Source organism: Capsicum annuum, chromosome 2, assembly GCF_002878395.1.
Source record: "Capsicum annuum cultivar UCD-10X-F1 chromosome 2, UCD10Xv1.1, whole genome shotgun sequence".
In the NCBI taxonomy this organism is placed as follows: Eukaryota; Viridiplantae; Streptophyta; class Magnoliopsida; order Solanales; family Solanaceae; genus Capsicum; species Capsicum annuum.
Window position 1 is genome coordinate 109267705 of NC_061112.1, and position 20654 is coordinate 109288358.

The following is a 20654-nucleotide window of genomic DNA, read 5'->3' on the forward strand; positions in this document are numbered from 1 at the left end:
CATAGAAGTACTCCTTCTTGCGAAAGCTCAAATACCTTTGTCGCACCATTTTGAACATTCTCCTTGAGTTGCAATAAAACAGGATCTGCATCTTGCTTCTCTTTCACCTTAGCTACTAATGAGGATTCCGCGGCATTATGCACAATAAGCTTCTCGTCCGGAGTTTCGAGAAGACGAACTCCTAGACTAGCTAATTGATGAAGATCTTTAATCATCCCTTGCCTTTCTACAGGTGCCATCATAGCCTTACGACTCAACGCATCAGCTACTATATTCGCTTTCCCTGGGTGATACAAAATATCAACATCATAATCTTTTAATAGTTCCATCCACCTTCGGTGCCTCAGATTTAGATCCTTCTGACTGAAAATATATTGTAAGCCCTTGTGATCAGTATATATATCAACATGAACCCCATATAAATAGTGGCGCCATATTTTTAAAGTAAAGATAACTGCTGCCAACTCAAGATCATGTGTGGGGTAATTTTTCTCATGTGGCCTCAATTGCCTTGAGGCATATGCTATCACCTTACCATGCTACATTAATACACATCCTAAACCAATTCTCAAAGCATCACAATACACTGTATACCCTTCTGTACCTTCTGGAAGTACCAACACAGGTGTAGAAGTCAACTTATTCTTCAATTCTTGGAAACTCTCCTCACACGCATCATTCCATTGGAACTTGGATGCTTTATGGTTAGCTTAGTTAAGGGTGCTGAAATAAAAGAAAAACCCTCAACAAACTTTCTATAATAACCAGCCAACCCAAGAAAACTACGAATCTCCGTAGGCGTTGTGGGCCTTGGCCAATTATTCACAGCTTCTATCTTTTGAGTATCAACCTGTATGCCTTCATTTGATACAATATGACCCAGAAATGCCACTGACTTTAGCCAAAATTCACATTTAGAAAATTTTGCATACAGCTTGCAATCACGAAGAGTTTGCAATGCCTGTCGCAAGTGATTAGCATGATCCTCTTCTGATCTAGAATAAAATAGAATATCACCAATGAAAACTATCACGGATACATCTAGAAATGGCTTAAACACCCTATTCATTAAATCCATGAAAGCTGCTGGTGCATTAGTTAGCCCAAATGACATAACTAGAAACTCATAATGACCATACCTTATTCGGAAAGCTGTTTTGGGTATATATTTTTCTTTGACTCTCACTTGATGATAACCTGACCTCAAATCAATCTTAGAAAAACATTTGGCACCCTGTAACTGATCAAATAAATCATCAATTCTTGGAAGAGGATATTTATTTTTAAGAGTCACTTTATTCAGCTGCCTATAATCAATACACATTCTCAATGTGCTATCTTTCTGGCGCACAAACAGCACTGGTGCTCCCCAAGGGGAAATACTAGGCCTAATGAACCCCTTTTCTAGCAAATCTTTCAATTGCTCTTTCAATTCTCGTAATTCTGCCGGGGCCATCCTATACGGAGGAATTGAGATTGACTTAGTGCCTGGTATCACATCAATACCAAATTCTACTTCTCGTTCAGGAGGTAAACCTGGAAGATCTTCAGGGAATACATCAAGAAATTCACTTACTACTAGTACAGTGTAAAGATCTGGTGATTCCGATTCCGTATCCTTTACTCTAACTAAATGACATATGTAGCCCTTGGAAATCATTTTTCTCACTTTGAAATAAGAAATAAATCTACCTCTTGGTGCGCCAATCTTACCTTGCCATTCAATAACTGCTTCATTAGGAAAATGTAAATACATCTTTTTCGTACAACAGTCAATTTTGGCATAACAAAACGCCAACCAATCCATACCCATTATAACATCAAAATCTACCATTTCTAGTTCCACAAGATTGGCCATCGTGTCTCGACCACACACAGTTACTACACAATCTTTATAAACTTTTCTAGCAATAATAGATTCCCCAACCGGGGTAAACACTTCCAACGGCTTATTTAACAATTCGGGGGTTCTTTTGAACTTTCCAGCAACCAAAGGAGTAACATATGATAATGTAGAACCCGGATCAATTAGAGCATATACATCAAATGAAAATATGGGCAACGTACCCGTAACCACATCTGGGGAAGCCTCTAGATTCTGTCGATCCGCTAAAGCATAAGTGCGATTCTGAGTCCCGCTGGAACTGACGACTCTTTTTTCATTTCTAGCGTGACCCGCAGGTTGTGCGCCTCTACCAGAATAAGATACCGGTGACGATGATGCAACAGCTGATCCCGAAGGTCGTGCTACGCCACCTACGCCCCTTCGTGGGCATTCTCTCATCATATGCCCCGTCATACCGTACCAAAAACAAACATTTGTTCCCATTCGACATACGCCTATATGATGCTTTCCGCATCGATTACATAGCTCTCGAGAAGGTCTCGATTGGCTCATGATCCCTTGCCCATGATAACCCACTGATCGCAAACTATGACCCTCAATTCTTTGCCCAAATTGACTGCCTCTGAACCCCTGATGCTGTGGTAGAGCACTAGCTGCAGAATAAGAAAATAATGGCCTAGGTGGTCTAGCAGAAAATTGAGGTCTAAAACCTCCCTGTGGCGCCATAAACTGCCCTGTAGATCTGGCCCTCTTAGAAGATCCGCTTTTAAATTCCTGTGTTCTTTTTCTTTGCCTCTGATCTTCCATTTTCTGTGCAAATGCTTGGATCCTAGTTATATCCATGTCTTTATTCAGTGCAGCAATAGTACAATCCCTAACCAAATACGGATCCAATACAGTAAGGAGAGGCACATTTGACGGAGAGTTGCCTGCTTCTCCTTTCTTTTGCCTCTTATATATAGTAATATTAAGTGTAAACTGTAAACTGCAAGTTTCCACATTTGAAATTACAGTTTCGGCTGAAAATATAGGACTTGCCATTTGTGCTTAGTATTTTGATGCATCATAGGAGTAATATTTCACATAACTAAGAGGCTGTTTGAATTGATTTATTTTAAATATTTTTACATCAAAATAGATTCTTAGTATTTTTAAAGTATTTGGATAGAATAAAATAAATATTTTTAAGTATTTATTTTAAGTTAACAAGACAAAAATAAGCGAAAAGCCATAATTTAAATTTCTAGTTTATAACTTTTGACTTATAAAATCAAAAGATATAAGCCCATTCAAATGCGCACTAAAACACTATTTCTTCATTTATTTAATTATTCAGTGACTTGACACAAAAGGAACAAAAAATAAAATAAAATTTTATCCGCCTTTTGAATACTATAAATTCAATAAGTTTAGATACGATTTTGGTAAATACTAACGGTAAATTGAGAACTAAGTACTTCTTCCGTTTCAAATTATCCGTCCCAAATTATCTAATTTGATTTCTCATTTTACTTGTCTTTTTTCATTAATCAAGAAGAGACAATTTTTTTTTTCATATTTTATCCTTTGCATTGATTACTTTTTTTTCAAATTAAAATGTAAACATCATTTAATAGGGGTACTATAGTAAAGTAGACATATTATTGATTATTTTTCTTAATCAATGTCCTATATCAATTTAAAATGGATAATTTGGAACTGAGGAAGTAATAAATTATTTTTTAATTTTCTAAACTCGACAGTAATTGGACATTTAATCCAAGAAAGCATTAAGGCCAATTTTCCTTTCATTCTCACGATCTTTTCTGAAAACCTGGGGTGGTAAATTTAATACTCCAGCAACCAACAACTTACATTTGCTTCTGCCAAAAAAAAAAATAATTGTCAAGGTGGATTAATTAGCATTACATCCATAACCATCATCATTAACTACAAATGCTATAAATAATAAAAAGGATGTAGCTGTCAAAACAATTTATTTTAGTGTGAATAAATCTAAAACCATCTTATACTATACTTGTTCACTTTAGTCAACAATGAAAAATTAACTCTAGGTACCTAAAATCCCTCTATATAAACACCTTATTAGTGTAAGCAAAATTCACATAATTCTTTCTATTTTACATCAAAGAAAAGAAAATGAATTCTCCATTTTCAGCCAAGTTGAATATTGTTAGTGTTATTACTTTGCTTTGTTTGATTCATTTTTCTAGTGCTGTGAGAATGCTTAGGGAGGAAAATTACCTAGGGGCAAAAATGGAAAATGATGGGGTTTTTAAGGAGGAAAAAGATACACCAAACATTGGAGGATTTCCATTTCCATTTAATTTTCCACCTTTTTCTAGTGGAATTCCAAATATACCCTTCAATATTCCAGGAATGAGTATTCCTGGTACAGGTGATAATAATAATCCATTTAGTATTCCAATCCCTGGAGTTCCTGGTGTTGATAATCCAGTCCCTGGACTTCCTGGTGTTGCTAATCCAATCCCTGAAATTCCTGGTGCTGCTAATCCAGACCCTGAAGTTTCTGATTTTGCCAATCCAATCACTGGAGTTCCTGAGGTTGCTGTTGCACCCCCAACACCCGACCCATAATTCTTATATAAGTTAATTGTCAGTTTAATTTCTGTTTATTAGCCTTTTGACTAGATGTTATGTTCCAAAAGTATGCGCAAAAAAAGAGAAGAAGAAGGAAATGGAGGAGTAGTTTTTATTGAGCCATAGGCTCAAATAAATTATTTCTTGTCGTTGTTCTGGATGAGAAATAAATGGAAAATGGCGAATGTTATCAAGTAAAAAGGAAATGGTACTATGTTATCGTTTATTTATTTTTCCCTATCATTCTGGCTTCCTTTTGTGATATACTTAAATTATCTTCGTTTATTGTCTCGTTATATTAATTTTGTTGACTCAAATTTATTTCGTCTGACTAATTTAAATTCGTGCAGTATAAAACCCATTAACGGAGAAAACACTCCTTGACAAAAGTTTTTTCAAACGAGGGACCTTTTAACTCATTTTTAAAATCTCAGGTTCGAATTATTTAGGTTTAAAATGGTCAAATATAAATGTGTCTTAGAAGGTGTTTGAATTAATTTATTTTATATGCTTTTGGCTTAAATTCTTTTTTAACTTTTGAAAGTGTTTGGGAAAGACAAAACATGTTTTAAACACCTACGATTAAGCTAAAAAGGTACAAAAAATAAGTTAAAACTTAAACATCAAAAGTTGATATTTCCGACTTATACCTTTTAGCTTAAAAGCTACTTAAAAAAACAATTCAAAGTCCCCCTTAGACTTACATGGCATGCCATGAGGACTGAGGGGATAGTAAGTTTCCCGCCGCAGTGACCTCCTGAGATATATATATAAATACTTAATATGATTTTGTTACAAACTCAACTTAAACCATTCATACAGGTCACAAATATAGTTATAGTAACATGATAACATGCTCAAAACACCAGTTAGAAAGCAGCTAAAACTAAAGATCCGGTTGATAAACTACATATATAAGAATGTGGAAATCACTTTATAGAGTATGTATATCTCTGAGAACTTTGTAATTAGTGGTAACAATTAGACTAAACACAACAATGTGAGGTAATGAAGTTCAGCAGAGATTACAAATTGTCAAGAAAAGAAGTCGAACTGATAATGCTATGACCATCTTAAAGTGCTAATAACCAGAAGAAACTCCAATTGTTTATGTGGGCAAATCATACTGGCAAGATTGCATCAATATTGAATATACTAAAGCTAGCTAGGAAAATTGGGGGATAAAGTTACAGTACAACAAAAATGCAAAAGGTATAACTCATGACTTAATTTCAACGAAAGCTACGGGACGCATCTTCCTCCTCTACTTCAGTTTCGTCCTCGTGAATTGCTTCAGTTGGGAGGGAGTTTACTTCTCATTACCTTCCGTGTATGTACATTGGCTCTTGCGGGTGCGATACTTCACTTGTTTGATTGGTATAACAGCAGATTGTTTCTTTTGTTTTGTGTTGGCCGGGCGGCATGATCTTGGGTTTGGTTAGTCAGTGGTCCAATTGATGTCGACATTCTAGAGTACAAATACCCTGCACCAACTGCGACTTTGTCCAAGGAAAACTCTCTTGGCACATTGCTTTCTATTTCAAGAGAAAATTTAGCAGTTGCAGTCCCGACTGCTACACTTTGCATGACATCTAAACCACCACATAAAGCAGCTATAGTCCCACCAACCAAGCATTCCGCGGCACCATCAACACTCACTGCTAATACAGAAAGAGCAGGAATATGGACCGCATAAAAGTCTGATGAGAACAATGTGTACCTTGAAGAGCCTGAGACCCGCCCCGTTGGGCAAGTTCTATCAACAGCTTCACATAACTCTTTACTGAAAGGAGGTTGGTTTCCCTTAATATCAAGTCTCTGTTCGAGATCGGACTTCGATTTGGAGCATAAGAATACTCCATCTGGTCCAATTGTAATCACAATTACCTTAACACCTTTGTCTAACAAAAGCCAAATAGCAGGTTTAAGCATTTCGAAAAATGATTCCACTGGACGACTACTAACTCTCCGAGCTGGCGCATAAGCTTCTCCGCCCGATATAGCATTTGCCATTGCTATAAGTTCATCTTCTGTGGCTGAGACAAAACTCACATTGTGGACCACTGGAGCAATTTTTCTAGATTTGGTCACTGATACAGGCATAAACCAGACAGGTGTATCAGATTCCGCGGCCATTTGACAAGATGCTTCAAGAGAAAGAGCACTCAAATTTGCATCAACCATCAAAATTGGAGCAGAACTTATTTTGCTCTTGAAATTTTCAATCCAATCTGGTGTGAGATACTTTTCAATTGGTTCAACACTAGCCACAGCAGCGGTCAGTTCACCTTGCCCATCAAAGATATTGCAAATGGCAGCCGAAGCAATATTTTGCCCTCTCAGAATACCCTGATCGGATAATCCAGTAGATTTCCAGTTATCGAATAGGAAATTTCCTGCCATGTCATGTCCAACAACGCTTATCAAGAACGGTTTTGCTGTAAGCTTTGACATACAATCAGCAACATTCCTTGCCTGACCGCCCGATGCATAGGTAATATTTCCAGGAATTGTATTATCCGACTCCTCCATAGGCTCAATTACTAACGGGTCAAGTGTAGTAGGAGTGACATTTATATCTAATATCATACCTCCAATTAGTACAGGCTCTGTTGTTGGCTGAGTTTGAAACGATGATGAAGGCGTGTGACTAGTTGTACTATCGCTCGGCTGTTTGTGTTGGACAGACTGTCGCGGTGGCTGAGTTGGAGCAGCAGGAATGGAAGGCGAGGGACGACTAGGCTGCAGAGATTCAACAGGCTGTTGTTGTGGCGCAGATGGATAAAGCCCTGAATTGTTTTCCGTCCTATAATGATTAGCCAAATGACGCAAATTCAGCCTTCCTCCCATTGTTAGCAATCTGCAATCTTCTTATATCTCTTTTTCTTGATCTGTACATGTAGCATTTTGGAGTTTGTCATTTGTCAATCCATTTTTAACGGGAAAGGGATAACAAGGTGAAGAATCGACCCTCATCAACTACAAAAAAGTTCACATAACCAACCAACTGACTTACTTAGATTCTACGTCATTTGTCAATCCTTGAACAAAAAAAAAAGCTTCTAACATAATATAAGCTTCTAATAGAGAAATCACATAGTATTTAGTTATATTACACAGGATTAAGTCTTTTTTACATCTCCAATGTAATTTGACATGCAATAACTTTTTAAATGATCTAATTATGTAAATACTTTCATTATGCAAAGGTATAAAAAAAAGGACCTTTTCAACTATGAATATAATAACGTGTCATTAAGAACAAAATGAGATTTTTTTTTTACGTGATTGAGAATGGAATAAGTTCTTCACATAAATTGTTCGATCAAAGAAACTAATATTCCAACTAATTAAACTAGCTGAAATACAAATCATTCATAAAAATGTTTTGAACTTTTCCTTTTTTTGGTCTCTTAAGACAGGAATATAAATAAACATAGTAAAAATCTTTGGTTTTTCCATTTTATAAACTTTCTTCAGCGAAGAACAGAAATTCTTGGAAGAGGAAAACTATATAAAACAATACTTACTTTTTTATGGAAGTCCAAAATCATAAAATCCCTAAAGAAATTAAATTATGGTAGCTCCTTTTTTTCTTTGATTTTTCTCCCTTTTTCTTTTAGTAAAAATATATCCTAATGTATGGATTAATTTAGGAACAACATGCAAAAGGAAAAGGAGAGAAAATAAATGAAGTAATTGAGTTAGAGATGAACATACTTTCAATAATTAGTGGAAGGCCTACGCAACAAATTACCAGAAAGAAAGGATTTGAGACTTGTCACTTATGGTGTTGAGGTTCAATTAATCTTGTCTGATTTAATCAATTGATTTTAACAAATAGTATAGATATTTTAATTATAGTTATAGAATTTTTATTTTTTTTAAAAAAAGGAAATATGCTGGAATATGATTTTAAATAATACATTGACTCGTAAATGTAGGACACTACGTACGCTTCATATGAAAAGAAGAAAAAAACACATCAATAATTTTCTAGACCAAGTTTGTTGAATTTTTTTTCCCCAGAGGAAGTTTCACTAATCTACCCAAACTTTTAATTATGTTTTAAAATGGTACTCCCTCCAGCTTTTGAATTGGTCAAAAAAATGTGTTGACCTTAATTGGCAACTCATTTTGTCAATTTTATTTTTTGGAGGTGTAAACAATGACCCTCAAATTATTATAGATAACAACATTATTTTTCCAACAATTAATTAAACAAATTTACCAAATTTTATTGTATATAATATGAGTAAAAGATCAAGTCAAATCCATTATCTTTAGGAGAAATCGTAATGTTGAATTTTTAAAATCATTTTGACATATTTGACTTTCAATTCTGTCAAATTAAATTTAAAAAAAGAAAAAATAAACCAAATAAAAAAGATCAATTCAATTTCTCCTTTTCGAAAAAAGGCCTTCACATTTCTAATCAGACGATAGAGTCAGACGACTTTTTTTTAAAATATTTTTGTGAATTTCTCCTTTCTAAGAAGAGGCCTTCACATTTCTAATGGCATTTGATAGGGTCAGGCGGCTTTCTTTTTAATTTTTGTTTTAGTTAGAATAATGTATTTGTACGATTATCTGATAATAATAGAGTAATTAAAAAATGGGTACCTAAGGTCCTTTAGATTATTTATTAAACTCGTTATATTCTAGAGAAAGTGATGCCTATGCACTTAATTAAATTTTAAAAATAATTTAATAATACAAGTAGTGCATAGAGCTCCAATTAAAATACTTCAAGTGAGAGGTAATCAAACAGAGACATGGCTCTTCTGTGATTCCGTTCTTTAATTAATGATAGATTATGAGTTTTTTCTTCTAAATTTCTCCTACATTAATTAATCAATTAAAAAAGACCAGAAATGAAGATTAAAATAAGTAGACTCGCAATGTTTCTATCTCTCTCTCTCTTTTGTTACGTGTAAAATATTGCCTGATGAGTTGTCAATATTAATGAGCATCATGTGTTCACATTTTCAAGACACATTTTTATTGAATTATTTTATTCTATTTTTCATATCAAATAGCAGTAATTTCATCATTTTAGTAAAAATAATATAATAAATAATTTTAAAATTGATTAATATCTCATATTAAATATGAATTAAAAATAATTTTAAATTTATCTCAAAATTATTATTCTTATCGTACATACTTCATTAATTTATTTAGCAAACGCAAACCAATCTAGTATTAGTAGCAATAAAATGGGCAAAATTCAGAAATAACATACTTATCCCCTTAATTATGAATTTCATAGCAACAGTTTCATAATACATAATATAACAAGTTGTATTTTGTATTTTTGTAAACTGTTGGTACAAAAAAACAAATACATATGATTTTTACTGTTCTTATGATCAATATGTATTTTATATTTTTGCAAACTATTACTATAAAAATACAAATACATACAAATATATATGGTATAAAATGTAATTTGATAAAAATATTATTATTTTTTGTAAATGTATTTTTTCCTAATAAAATACGGTAAGTGAGTGGGAACAGAGACATGTCTATAACTCCAACGTGTTTGGCAATATTGGTCAACGATATATGGTTTATGCGGTTTTTTATTTCTCCTAGTGGCCAATTAAAAGAGACAATATTAAAGAAAATTAATTGAAAAACTAGACTTGCACTTTTAAATCTTATGTCTTAAATTAAAATATAAGAATCATATTAAAATATCTCAAATATTATGGTTTTAAATTTGTGAGGTGAAATATTGGAGTTAAAGTAAACAAGACAATTAACAACAATAGAGAAAGACCTTCAGCTCAATCAAAAGCATTTCAAAATAACGAGAATAAAGAAGTCATGACAAATTACTAAAGAATATATGTCAGAACATTCTTACAAAGGAACAGTAACTACAACAAAACAATACATTGATTGAATTATAAGAAATATAAAATAATAAATGATATCAAATAACAAGAAACTACTAAAGCAATACTACAACTATCAGCATAAAAGAACAAGCAAGGTAACAGTTAATGACCTAACTAACCTTGTACTCTTATTCAAATTCTCTATAACATCCTATCTAACGTTAAATCGATTAAATTATATATTAATCCATTTTCCATCTCTTTTTTGTATTTGACTTTATAATTTCTCTTCATTTTGTTAACTCCACGATGTACATTAAAGACATCCAAATCTCTGCTCTCTAATATAACTCTTCATTTGAAGCTAAAATATCATCAATCAGATAATCATCCTTTCTCCATAGTAATAATAATATTAATGGATAGGAATTCTTCACGATATCTGTCAGCTTCAGATTATGATGATCAACCAGTTGCTCAGGGTTATGATAATGAACAATCTGTGTCTCGACATGGAAGTAGGGATATTGAAAATCAACCTCCCCAGCCTGTACTATTTCTTAGTAAGTTCACATTCATCTCTCTTTACTAACCTTTTTTTGAAGTAAATGCCTCTCCGCATGATTTGAAGTTTATGAGTTTCTACAATGACACGAAGTACTTAATAGGCGTAATACATGAACAAACGCTCAAACTTAATATCAGCTAGCAAGTTAAGCTCCTACTTTGAGTATATATGCATGTCTAGACACCCTAGCTCAACTCGTCTAATCTGTGTCAGTTGAAGACTTCAACTTACAAAATTATTATTTAGACACCTCCAAAATTTATTTGACACATAGTATCGGGTGTCTATGAGACACCAGCAGGCACGAGTTAGAGTCAAAGTCAAATACTCTTAGATACTCACTATTTAGTGAATTTCACAATATTGCAAAAGTTATTGGTTCGATATGTGGTACTTTACATCCTTCCATTGCTGAAACTTGAATACATAAACAGGGGCAGACAAAGTGTACACACAAGTTATAAATTCATCCAAACTCAATAATTGTGTGTTATATGTGCTAAGAATTCGACTTGTTTAGTATGGATTAGGGGTGTTCATGGTTTGGTTAAAAACCAAACCGAACCGCGAACCAAACCAAACCGATTTTAAAAACCGACATTTGGTTTGGTTTGGTTTTATATTTTAAAAACTGATACTTATGTGGTTTGATTTTGATTTTATTCTAAAAAAACCGACAAAATAACCAAATCGAACCGATATATACATACATATATATTATATATATATAAATTATTTATATATTTATTCATGAATAAAAAATAAATGTTACATTATAAATTTTAATCATAAAGTCATTCGGGACTGGCTCACTGTTTTGGAGGGTGGTAGCCCATCACAGCTGCCCGGGATCGAATTCCCCCTCAATTTTGAGACGTCTAGTACGGTTTACATCCCCGTGTGGTTTGCAGGCTATTGCATCGGGGGTTTACCCAGTGCGAACACAGTGCTCACCACAGAGTGTTCACCCGAAGGGTAGAGGGTGTAGCAGCTGCGGATTTTCTTGGAAAGTTTCCAAAAAAAAATAATTTAATCATGAATTTAACTTTAATCATAACACTTTTAGTCATATGTCTCTATCTAGTTGACAGTACGTTATGAGATTCTAAATAATTTTTGCACTTTGAATAACAAATGATACTACTGTGAAAATTATCTTATTGTCTAGGGAATTTTACAGTTGAATTTAATTAGATTATAAATAACCACTAATTTTGAACTTTTATTTTTGTTCCTATTGAGCAAAAAAAATTATGTGTTCACCTTTTGGGGGTTTATTATATCGTTCTCTTATATGTAGTTTCTAAATAATTTTTGTAGAAGTGGTCATATGGTGATGTTTGCAGAGGCGGAGCCAGGATTTCAACAAAGAGGGTCCATATTCAAAGAAAACTTAGGATTTCAACTAAGGGGGTTCTATATTCAAAGAAAACTTAGTCTAAGGGGGTTCAACACCTACTATAATCACATAAAAATAATTTTAATCATGTATAAATAGTATATTTTTTCGTCGAAGGGGGTTCGACCGAACCCCCGAACAGAAGGCTGGCTCTGCCCCTAGTTGTTCGTGGCTTTGCCTAAATATAACACTAAATTGACATTTTAGTTTCAAGATTAGGACACAACACTATGTTTGATTGGATTTGTTTTTTTCTAATTTCAACTTTATCATTAGTTAAAGTTATAAACCGAACTAAACCGACAATAACCAAACCGATGGTTATTTTCTTGTGTTGGTTTGGTTTGGTTTGGTTTTTGAAATTTAAAAACCGACTAAGTTGGTTTGGTTATGGTTTTGACCAATAACCAACCCAAACCGACCCATGAGCACCCCCTACACACTATGGATAATGGATTCCAAGCCTAGTAAATCAAATGAATTGTGGTAGTATATTGAACTGGAACCCATAAAATGTAACTTCTAGATCCGTTTGTAACCCGAATTTATAAGTTCTACCATGTTTCTTGAGGTGAACGATACAGATACATACTTACGAAGGACAGAGAAAGATGTGTCTTTGTACTAGTTATTTTTGTGCAGTTAATCAAAAGTAAGACAAATCTAATATGGAACACTTTCCTAAAAGCGAATATATATGACATGACAAACGTTTGAATTTTTACGCTAAGCAAGCAAACAGTGAAGAAATTCAAATAGGAAAACAAGAAATAGAACTTCATCCTTTAAACAATATTCTAACAAGAATTACTCACCAAGATTTTGAATGTAATGTAATTTAATTTGCAGATGGCAGGAAACTGAAGTATCTAAATGTATATCAAATTCTTTATCAGGCTGCTTTGAAAGATAATTGGAAACTTGCTGAACCAATTTTAAAAAAGGATCCAAGTTTTGCTCGTCAGAAGATATCGGATAGAGGTGAAACAGTACTCCACATTGCAGCAGCAGCAAGAAGCACCAGATTTCTGAGAGAGCTAGTGAAACTAATGGAAGTAGGTGACTTGGAACTGCCAAATAATGATGGGAGTACAGCATTTTGTTTTGCAGCAGCATCAGGGCTCGTTGAAATTGCTAAAGCAATGACGGAAAGGAATAAGAATTTACCAAACATTCGTGGTGAGGATGGAGTATTACCGATCACTATGGCAGCTTTGGTTGGGAATAAAGATATGGTATCTTACCTTTTTGAGGTCACAAGTCTTGATGTGCTACAGCAAAAAGAACGCTTCGAACTTCTTGAGACCACTATCCAGAATGAGATGTATGGTACGCTATAAAAATCATGCTTGACTGAACACAAAATCCATTTGTTGTATCGAGCATTCTCAAAGTCGTATGTTGTATATTTGTACTATTGCTTTTCAATGCCTCGAGTGCCCTACAGATATGTATTTCTATCGCTAAGTTAATTTATTTAATTCGGTTCTTTTCTTGCAGAGGTAGCATTAAATGTATTCAAGAAGGACAGAAAATTAGCCAGTAGTGTGTTAGAAGGAAATGTATCAGTCTTATACGCGTTATCTCAAAAGTCGTTAGCAATCAGTAACCAAGGAGGAGACTTGAAGAGATTCATTGTTGGAGCTTGTTCTCCGGTATGGAGAAAGTTTGTTAGTGCGATTTCCATGGCCAGGAGGCAATTCATTCCATGTAAGATCTACTGGACCTTAACTAAAAACATTTCATTTTCCATTAGGAATTTGAGATAATTACTTGTCTGCAAACAACAAATTGGTTAAGGATTAGTTTCTAAAAGGATTTAATGTTAAAAAAAATTGATTACCACCTGTGTCGCTCAAGATTATATATTAGGGTTGATTTCTCATATGGTCACTCAACTAATCATTACTATCTCATAAAGTCACATTTCTTCTTAATTCTATTTTCTTCAATAAAGAAAGTAACTTTCTGAAAAGAACAACTACGAGTATTAGTTAAGTGACGATTTGAGAAATCAACTCTTATATATTGCCGTCTACAAATTTCAAGCGTCCAGTGTTCTAAGCCTTTCTTTTTCTGTTTTGTTTTTGATTTCCTGGTCAGCAAGGCGGGAATCTTTCTTTCATTGCTGAATCTGTGTTGAGAAACTATGCTGCTAGTAGTTCGGTTGTTATGTTCAGAATTAGTTCTAGCATAATTATATTGTCATACAACAACAACAACAAACCCAGTGTATTCCCACTTAGTGGGGTCTGGATAATTATATTGTCATAATTATATGAATACAACAACAACACTACGACTTAATTCCTAGCGAGTAGTAATAATATCAATGTGTTCATCCATTCTCATTATTCTGCATGAAGATAAGCTAATATTGCTTTGAACTTCAGGGTTCAAAGTTCAGATAATCCCGGAAAAATATGTTCTGAAGAAACAAGCTGGTCTACTACTTGAGGAGCTCTGGACGGAGTGTCAAAGAAGTGCGGAGGATAAGCTATTGGAGCTAGTGGAAAAGGAAAGATTGCTTCATTCTGCTGCAACAGCAGGAAATGTGGAGTTTTTAGCTGTGGTTATTCGCAATCATCCTGATCTCATATGGAAAGTTGATGATGAAAACCGGACCATCTTCCATGTTGCTGTTTTAAATCGAGAGGAAAAAGTCTTCAGTCTTATACGCCAAATAGGAGCAATTAAAGACTTAATTATTCTAATAGTTGATAATGATGGCAACAACATTCTACATTTGGCTGGGAAGTTAGGGCAGCCAATTCGTAAACAGAAAATCGGACAGATGGAAGTCCTGAAAAACAAACTTCTGCAGTCGGTACCTCCTAATGCTGATAACATATTCGGTGAATCACTACAGCAGCTGTTTCGAGAGATAGAAATCATTAGACACATAATGGAGACACAGTCTGTTAAGGTAACGATTTACCAAACTCTTTCTCTATTGTTTATTTGAACATGTCCTCAATTACCCTTTTCATCTCTCTTTTACAATCATTTTAAACTATACATGTTGCTAGTTATCTACCAGACAACCAGTTTTTAACATGATACAGGATATATTATATGATCAGAAAGAAAAAAATCCCCGCTGTTTGGATTACTTATTGTAGTTTAAATAATGCACTGAACTGTACTACAGGAAGAAGAGAAGATTATGCCACCATCATTTCTCAGGGTTTCTGGAGCAGCACTTCAAATGCAAAGAGAGATATTGTGGTTCAAGGTGAGAGATTACCTAAAAGTAAATTTCACAGCCTGAAGCACGTCTCGTTGCATTTCCAATATCTGCCATTTTAATTTTTTAAAATATGAATATAAGCCGGATATTTTCTTAGCGTTTTTAGGAATGTTTTGGGATTGATCAATATAGGACTGACTTTCTGGAAGAGTTATGGCTTTTAAATTTTTTTGTTGCTGGGGAATGATAGTTACTATATTGGCTAGGAAGTGGAGAAAATTGTACCACCTTCACTCCATAAAATGATAAACAAGGATGGGAAAACCCCGAGGCAATTATTCACAGAAGAACACAAGCTATTACTAAAAGAAGGGGAAAGGTGGATGAAGGACACCGCAAATTCTTGTATGATTGTTGCAACTTTGATCGCCACGATGGTGTTTGCTGCTGGCTTTACTGTGCCAGGCGGTAATAATAGTGATAACGGTATCCCAGTACTGCTAAAATTGAATGGATTTACGGTCTTTGTCATATCAGACGCGATGGCACTGTTCAGCTCAATCGTTTCCATCATTATGTTCTTGTCCATTCTGACATCTCGCTATGCTGAAGACGATTTTCTTGTTTCATTGCCAGCCAAGTTATTGTTTGGACTTACGACGGTGTTTGTCTCTATAGTTAGCATGCTCTTGGCTTTTGCAGCAACCTTCTTTTTGATCTATAGTAATCATACGGGTTGGGAGCCAAAGCTCACTGCTGCTTGTGCTGCGGTTCCTGTAGCTTTATTTGCTTGTTTACAGTATAAATTATGGTTTGATGTGGTAAAATCGACATATTGGTCCAAGTTTCTTTTCAGACAGGGAAAGCACAGTCTCTATTAACAACAGAGCCTTCACTGCAGATAAGGGTTACACAAAGGAGTATCCTTTTATTGTTAGAAGATGGTCCCTTATTCTAACTGAAGTACTCCTAATTGTAATGTTTGTGCATAAAACTTGAGAGAATTTCTCCATCAGTGTTATTTGGGATTGATAATATGTTTAGCATATTCAATTCATGTTCGGGAATGTTTGATTTGATTTATTATGAAATTCTTTGTTAAGCTCATTTTTTCAGTTGGATAAGAATGATCAATATATCATTGGCTAATGGTGTTGAATATTGCAAAAGCAGTTCCATCATGCTCTAAAGTGCTTTAACAAATTTCTCTGCAGGGTAGAAAGATGTTTATAAGTGTCAAGACACTAGCAAAATCCTGCATCAATTATGGCCTTCTGTTAGAGCATGTTAAGAGCATATATAGCATACAATCAGCTCTATTTGCTAAAACTTGAGTGCTGTAAAATTAAATAGAGTTGATACCAACGTACTCCCTCTTCCCCCATATTAGTTGATCATTTCTCTTTTTATACGCATATTAAGAAGTGATGTATAAGAATTATTTTACAAATTCACCCCTTATTTACAAACAAGTAATTTAATTTGAACACTTCCAAAAAGAATTAATTGCAAGGGTAATATAAAAAAAAATCTTATTAGTAATACATTTTGATTTCGTAAGGTGGTCAACTAAAATGGGACAATTATTTTCAATAAAATGACGGGACAACTAATTTTTTATGACCAACTAATATAAGACGGAGGAAATAGTTCATATTAATTTGAAACACGCTATCTGTCGCAGTAAAATTTACACCATCTTAAACCGAACCTTTCACTTTTTGATTGGTATGAGCGGCTTTGTAAAGGAGCCCTATTCAGTTTCAGTGTGATATAAAAGATCAAAACCAGTGGTACACTTAGATATCTAATGCATAGAAAAGTAATAAATATGGAGATGCTCTGCTAGCATTCTACTTATAACGTGGGAGCAACTCCTTCGGTTTTCTGATCGAAAAAAAAAAACTCCTTCAGTTTAGGCTCCAATCTACCCATTTTCTTAAAGAAATAGGAGTAACCAAAAAAGCCTACTGAAAAATCAACGAAGTTTTTTCTTAAAAAAAAAATTGACAGAATTCCGTTGGCTCTATTATTTTTCTCAAAAAAATACTTAATAGACGCAGTTGACTTTTCTAATTCTTCCCGATTATGATCAGAAATTACCAGTTTTATTTTCTTATTGTATTAACTGATGGAAGCTGAAGGAGGGGTAACCGTAAAGTTATTGTCATCGGAGGTAACGGGAGAATAGCGGGGGTATAGTGCACTGGATGTCCTTCTTTTTTTTAACTTATCAACTACTAACATAATAGATCTCTGTCCTCAATTAATATTTAATTTGATTTAGTTTCTTTTAAAAATTAACATAAATTAATTCGGTTTGATATACTATACGTAATTTCAACAGGAACCAAATCCACCTATATAAGTATGTAATTACAAATACCAAACCCTACTTCGTAAAGTGTCAGACCTTTTTCAGATCTGTCCTCGTCTGCAACAAAGTATGTCAGACCTTTCTTCTACAACACGTAGTAATAGTAAGCTGCATGGAAGGTCAAACGTTTCTCTTACAACACATAATAATGCTGATAGTATGTTGCACGGTATAAGAAAAAGATGGCCGTTTATGAAGTAGTGTTGCACTACTTACCGGAGGAAGTGATAGAGGTAGTGTTGGGTTACTTGACGTCGAACCAGGACCGGAATGCAGCGTCACTTGTGTGCAAGTCCTGGTACAATGCAGAAAGATTGAGCCGAAGAAAAGGTGATTATTAGGAATTGCTATGCAATTAGTCCTGAAAGGGTGATGGCTAGGTTTCCCAAACTTACATCCCTTACCCTCAAGGGAAAGCCTCCTTCTTTTCGTTCTAACTATTATATACCCGATTTGGTTGATTATGACTGCTCTGTTCAGCCTTGGATTGAGACAGTAGTCTCCAGTGGAGTCAAGAATTTCGAGGAGCTTCGTTTGAAGAGAATGTTGGTTACAGATTAGAGCATCCTCTTACTTTCTCAATCCTTTCCTCATTCTTTCAAGTCATTGGTTTTGATTAGCTGTCAAACTTCTGGTGCTGCCTCCTGTCTCGATCCTCTTGTTTTCAATTGCAGGTAGCTTTAGGTTATTTCTGTTTAGTTATGTCAACCTCTTACCTTGTGTTCAGGAATATGAGCTGCTAAGATTCCCTGTTATGTTGCGAAATTTGTTTCTGATGCAGGTCGTTAAGAGAGTTGGACTTTCAAAAAACATTTTTTCAAGGGCTGTTCTGTTTGCCGGAGAGCTGAATCACCCTTGTCTCATTGAATTTATCTTGCTTTTCTGGAAGAGTACTTAACGTTGAGTCTCTTGAGAGACTGATGGCCAGATGTCCAAACATAAAAAGTCTCAGGTGAAATGGTAGCATCACTGCAGATAAACTTCGCAGGATATTAGTTAAAGCTCCTCAGTTGGTGGACTTGGGGATGGGGTACCTTATCGGTACTGGTCCACTTTTAGATATTTGTAATGCACTATATGGTGCTCTAGGCAAGTGTACTTCGATTAGGAGCTTGTCTTTGGGGATCATCGATTTGGGTAGTCGCTTACTGCCTGCTGTCTATCCAATCTGCCACAACTTGACATCCTTGAAACTCAGCCCTTGTTTAATCTCTGCTGATTTTAACAGACTGATTCGTCGATGCATCAAGTTAGAGTGCCTATGGGTTAGTTCTATACATAACTGTCTCTGGTTTCTTTTCTTGATAATTACGTACATGGCATGCATGACAGATAATGTTATTTTTATAGTTTCAAGGTACATTCATTACAGATGAAGAGTTCTGTGTTTTGGCTTCTAACTTGTAAAGAGCTGCAGGAATTAAGGATTATTGACAGTCCAGTTCGTCGTAATCTTCATATTACTGAACAAGGGTTGGTTGCTCTGTCAGCGGTTGCCCAAAGCTTAAAAATTGAATTATATATGTAACGAGATTTCTAATGAAGCACTGATAACTGTGGCAGAAAATTGTCCCAATTTAGTTAGTTTCACACTGCACAATAGTTGGGAATGCATAGGCAAAAGAGTTGAAGATGTGATGGCTATGCAGCCTCTTGACGAAGGTTTTGGGGCAATTGTACGGTTATGCAAAGGCCTTAAGCGGCTGAGACTCTGTGGGCGTTTAACTGATCAAGTATTCCTTTACATGGGGAAGTATGCTAAGCATCTTGAGGTGCTCACTGTAAACTTGATAAAGGTCACTACGTTGGGGCCTAGAAACAGAACCTTTTTGGATTTTCAAGTACCCCACTTTGCTGGAGACAGCGAAAAGGGAATTCTCTATGTGTTGAATGGGTGCAAGAAACTGAAAGAACTTGATATCAGGAATAGCAGCTTTGGTAACGCGACACTCCTGGAGGACGTAAGGAAGTATGAATGGATGCAATGCCTTTATATAGAGAATTGTCAAATGAACTTTGGAGCATGCAAGCAACTGGCACATGAGATGCCTAGCCTCAATGTGGAGATCATTCGCAAGAAGACCATGAGGCCACCAGGGAACAATACGGTGATCATTAACCCTGGTGATAACGATAAAATAAACAAGATGTACTTGTATCGTACGCTTGTTGTCCCCAGAAAAGATGCACCTGATTATGTTCTGACGTTGTAGAGGACATCTCTACTTTCGCCGTGCTGCAGTGAGTTCATTTATTTAAGTTTTATTTATTGAAACAGGTTGATGTTTGAACTGAAGTTTTCCCCTTTTATCTCAACGGAATACATTGTTCTATAATGATCTCATTTCTCAATTCATCAGCTTCTCATGAACTTCGTTTTTGGGACTATATTATATACTAGTAGGGATATTCCAAGAAGAACATTTTCTGAATTTGGATAAATTGCTTTGTCTGGAGAAAATATTTATAAATGCTAATATGTGCAGAATGTATGAATCTTATCTCCCCTTCTACCTATTATATTCCTAAAGGAGTCATGAGTTGCTTACTCTATACACACACCTTTAATATTAAGTTGTTTCTTCTGTTCCCCTTGAAGCCAATCTGTGACTGTTTCTCTAATGCCTAAGCTCGTTTTCTTGCTACCTGTAATTGTAAATATTGCAGTTCAGCATATTAGTGCAGCTGATTCATCATTATGTTCTTTTAACCATCCAGTATTGGTTTGAACCCACAACACTAATTTAGATTCTTACATTCTGGAAGCTGAAGTGATCCACACTGCCCATCTTTTCCAATATAACTGAGAGGCTAACGAATGTAT

General features: G+C 34.9%; 3 protein-coding genes across 7 annotated transcripts; 2 read left to right on the plus strand and 1 right to left on the minus strand.

Annotated features, from left to right (window-relative positions):
• Positions 1-5345: 5345 nt before the first annotated feature.
• LOC107858925 lies at positions 5346-8371 on the minus strand. 4 transcript variants are annotated; one of them, XM_016703728.2, is made up of 2 exons: positions 8168-8371; positions 5346-7338 (listed from the first exon to the last, which is right to left on the minus strand). In XM_016703728.2, exon 2 carries the CDS (start codon positions 7295-7297, stop codon positions 5810-5812), a length of 1488 nt encoding a protein of 495 aa, XP_016559214.2. In that variant the 5' UTR covers positions 7298-7338; positions 8168-8371; the 3' UTR covers positions 5346-5809. The 4 variants fall into 4 exon arrangements, with proteins under 4 accessions (XP_016559214.2, XP_047262555.1, XP_016559215.2 ...); XM_047406599.1 differs by having other exon boundaries at positions 5346-7426; positions 8168-8351; XM_016703729.2 differs by having other exon boundaries at positions 7978-8351.
• A 2164-nt stretch (positions 8372-10535) lies between these two features.
• Positions 10536-16568, plus strand: LOC107858923. 2 transcript variants are annotated; one of them, XM_016703726.2, is made up of 6 exons: positions 10536-10859; positions 13113-13592; positions 13764-13973; positions 14657-15189; positions 15415-15498; positions 15720-16568. In XM_016703726.2, exons 1-6 carry the CDS (start codon positions 10715-10717, stop codon positions 16332-16334), a joined length of 2067 nt encoding a protein of 688 aa, XP_016559212.2. In that variant the 5' UTR covers positions 10536-10714; the 3' UTR covers positions 16335-16568. The 2 variants fall into 2 exon arrangements, with proteins under 2 accessions (XP_016559212.2, XP_016559213.2); XM_016703727.2 differs by having other exon boundaries at positions 10751-10859; positions 13160-13592.
• A 1444-nt stretch (positions 16569-18012) lies between these two features.
• Positions 18013-20043, plus strand: LOC107857955 (protein AUXIN SIGNALING F-BOX 2-like). Its single transcript, XM_047407768.1, has 5 exons — positions 18013-18160; positions 18505-18720; positions 18806-19095; positions 19203-19315; positions 19434-20043. Exons 1-5 carry the CDS (start codon positions 18013-18015, stop codon positions 20041-20043), a joined length of 1377 nt encoding a protein of 458 aa, XP_047263724.1.
• Positions 20044-20654: the final 611 nt, after the last annotated feature.

Excerpts from the sequence above, each read along its gene's own strand:
- LOC107858923 (XM_016703726.2), top strand. The coding sequence starts at position 10,715 with ATGGATAGGAATTCTTCACGATATCTGTCAGCTTCAGATTATGATGAT. Across the intron at positions 10,860-13,112 it reads CCAGCCTGTACTATTTCTTA|ATGGCAGGAAACTGAAGTAT; the intron begins GTAAGTTCACAT and ends TTTAATTTGCAG. Across the intron at positions 13,974-14,656 it reads CAGGAGGCAATTCATTCCAT|GGTTCAAAGTTCAGATAATC; the intron begins GTAAGATCTACT and ends TTTGAACTTCAG.
- LOC107858925 (XM_016703728.2), bottom strand. The coding sequence starts at position 7,297 with ATGGGAGGAAGGCTGAATTTGCGTCATTTGGCTAATCATTATAGGACG.
- LOC107857955 (XM_047407768.1), top strand. The coding sequence starts at position 18,013 with ATGGCCGTTTATGAAGTAGTGTTGCACTACTTACCGGAGGAAGTGATA. Across the intron at positions 18,721-18,805 it reads TATCTTGCTTTTCTGGAAGA|ATAAACTTCGCAGGATATTA; the intron begins GTACTTAACGTT and ends GCATCACTGCAG. Across the intron at positions 19,096-19,202 it reads TCAAGTTAGAGTGCCTATGG|ATGAAGAGTTCTGTGTTTTG; the intron begins GTTAGTTCTATA and ends CATTCATTACAG.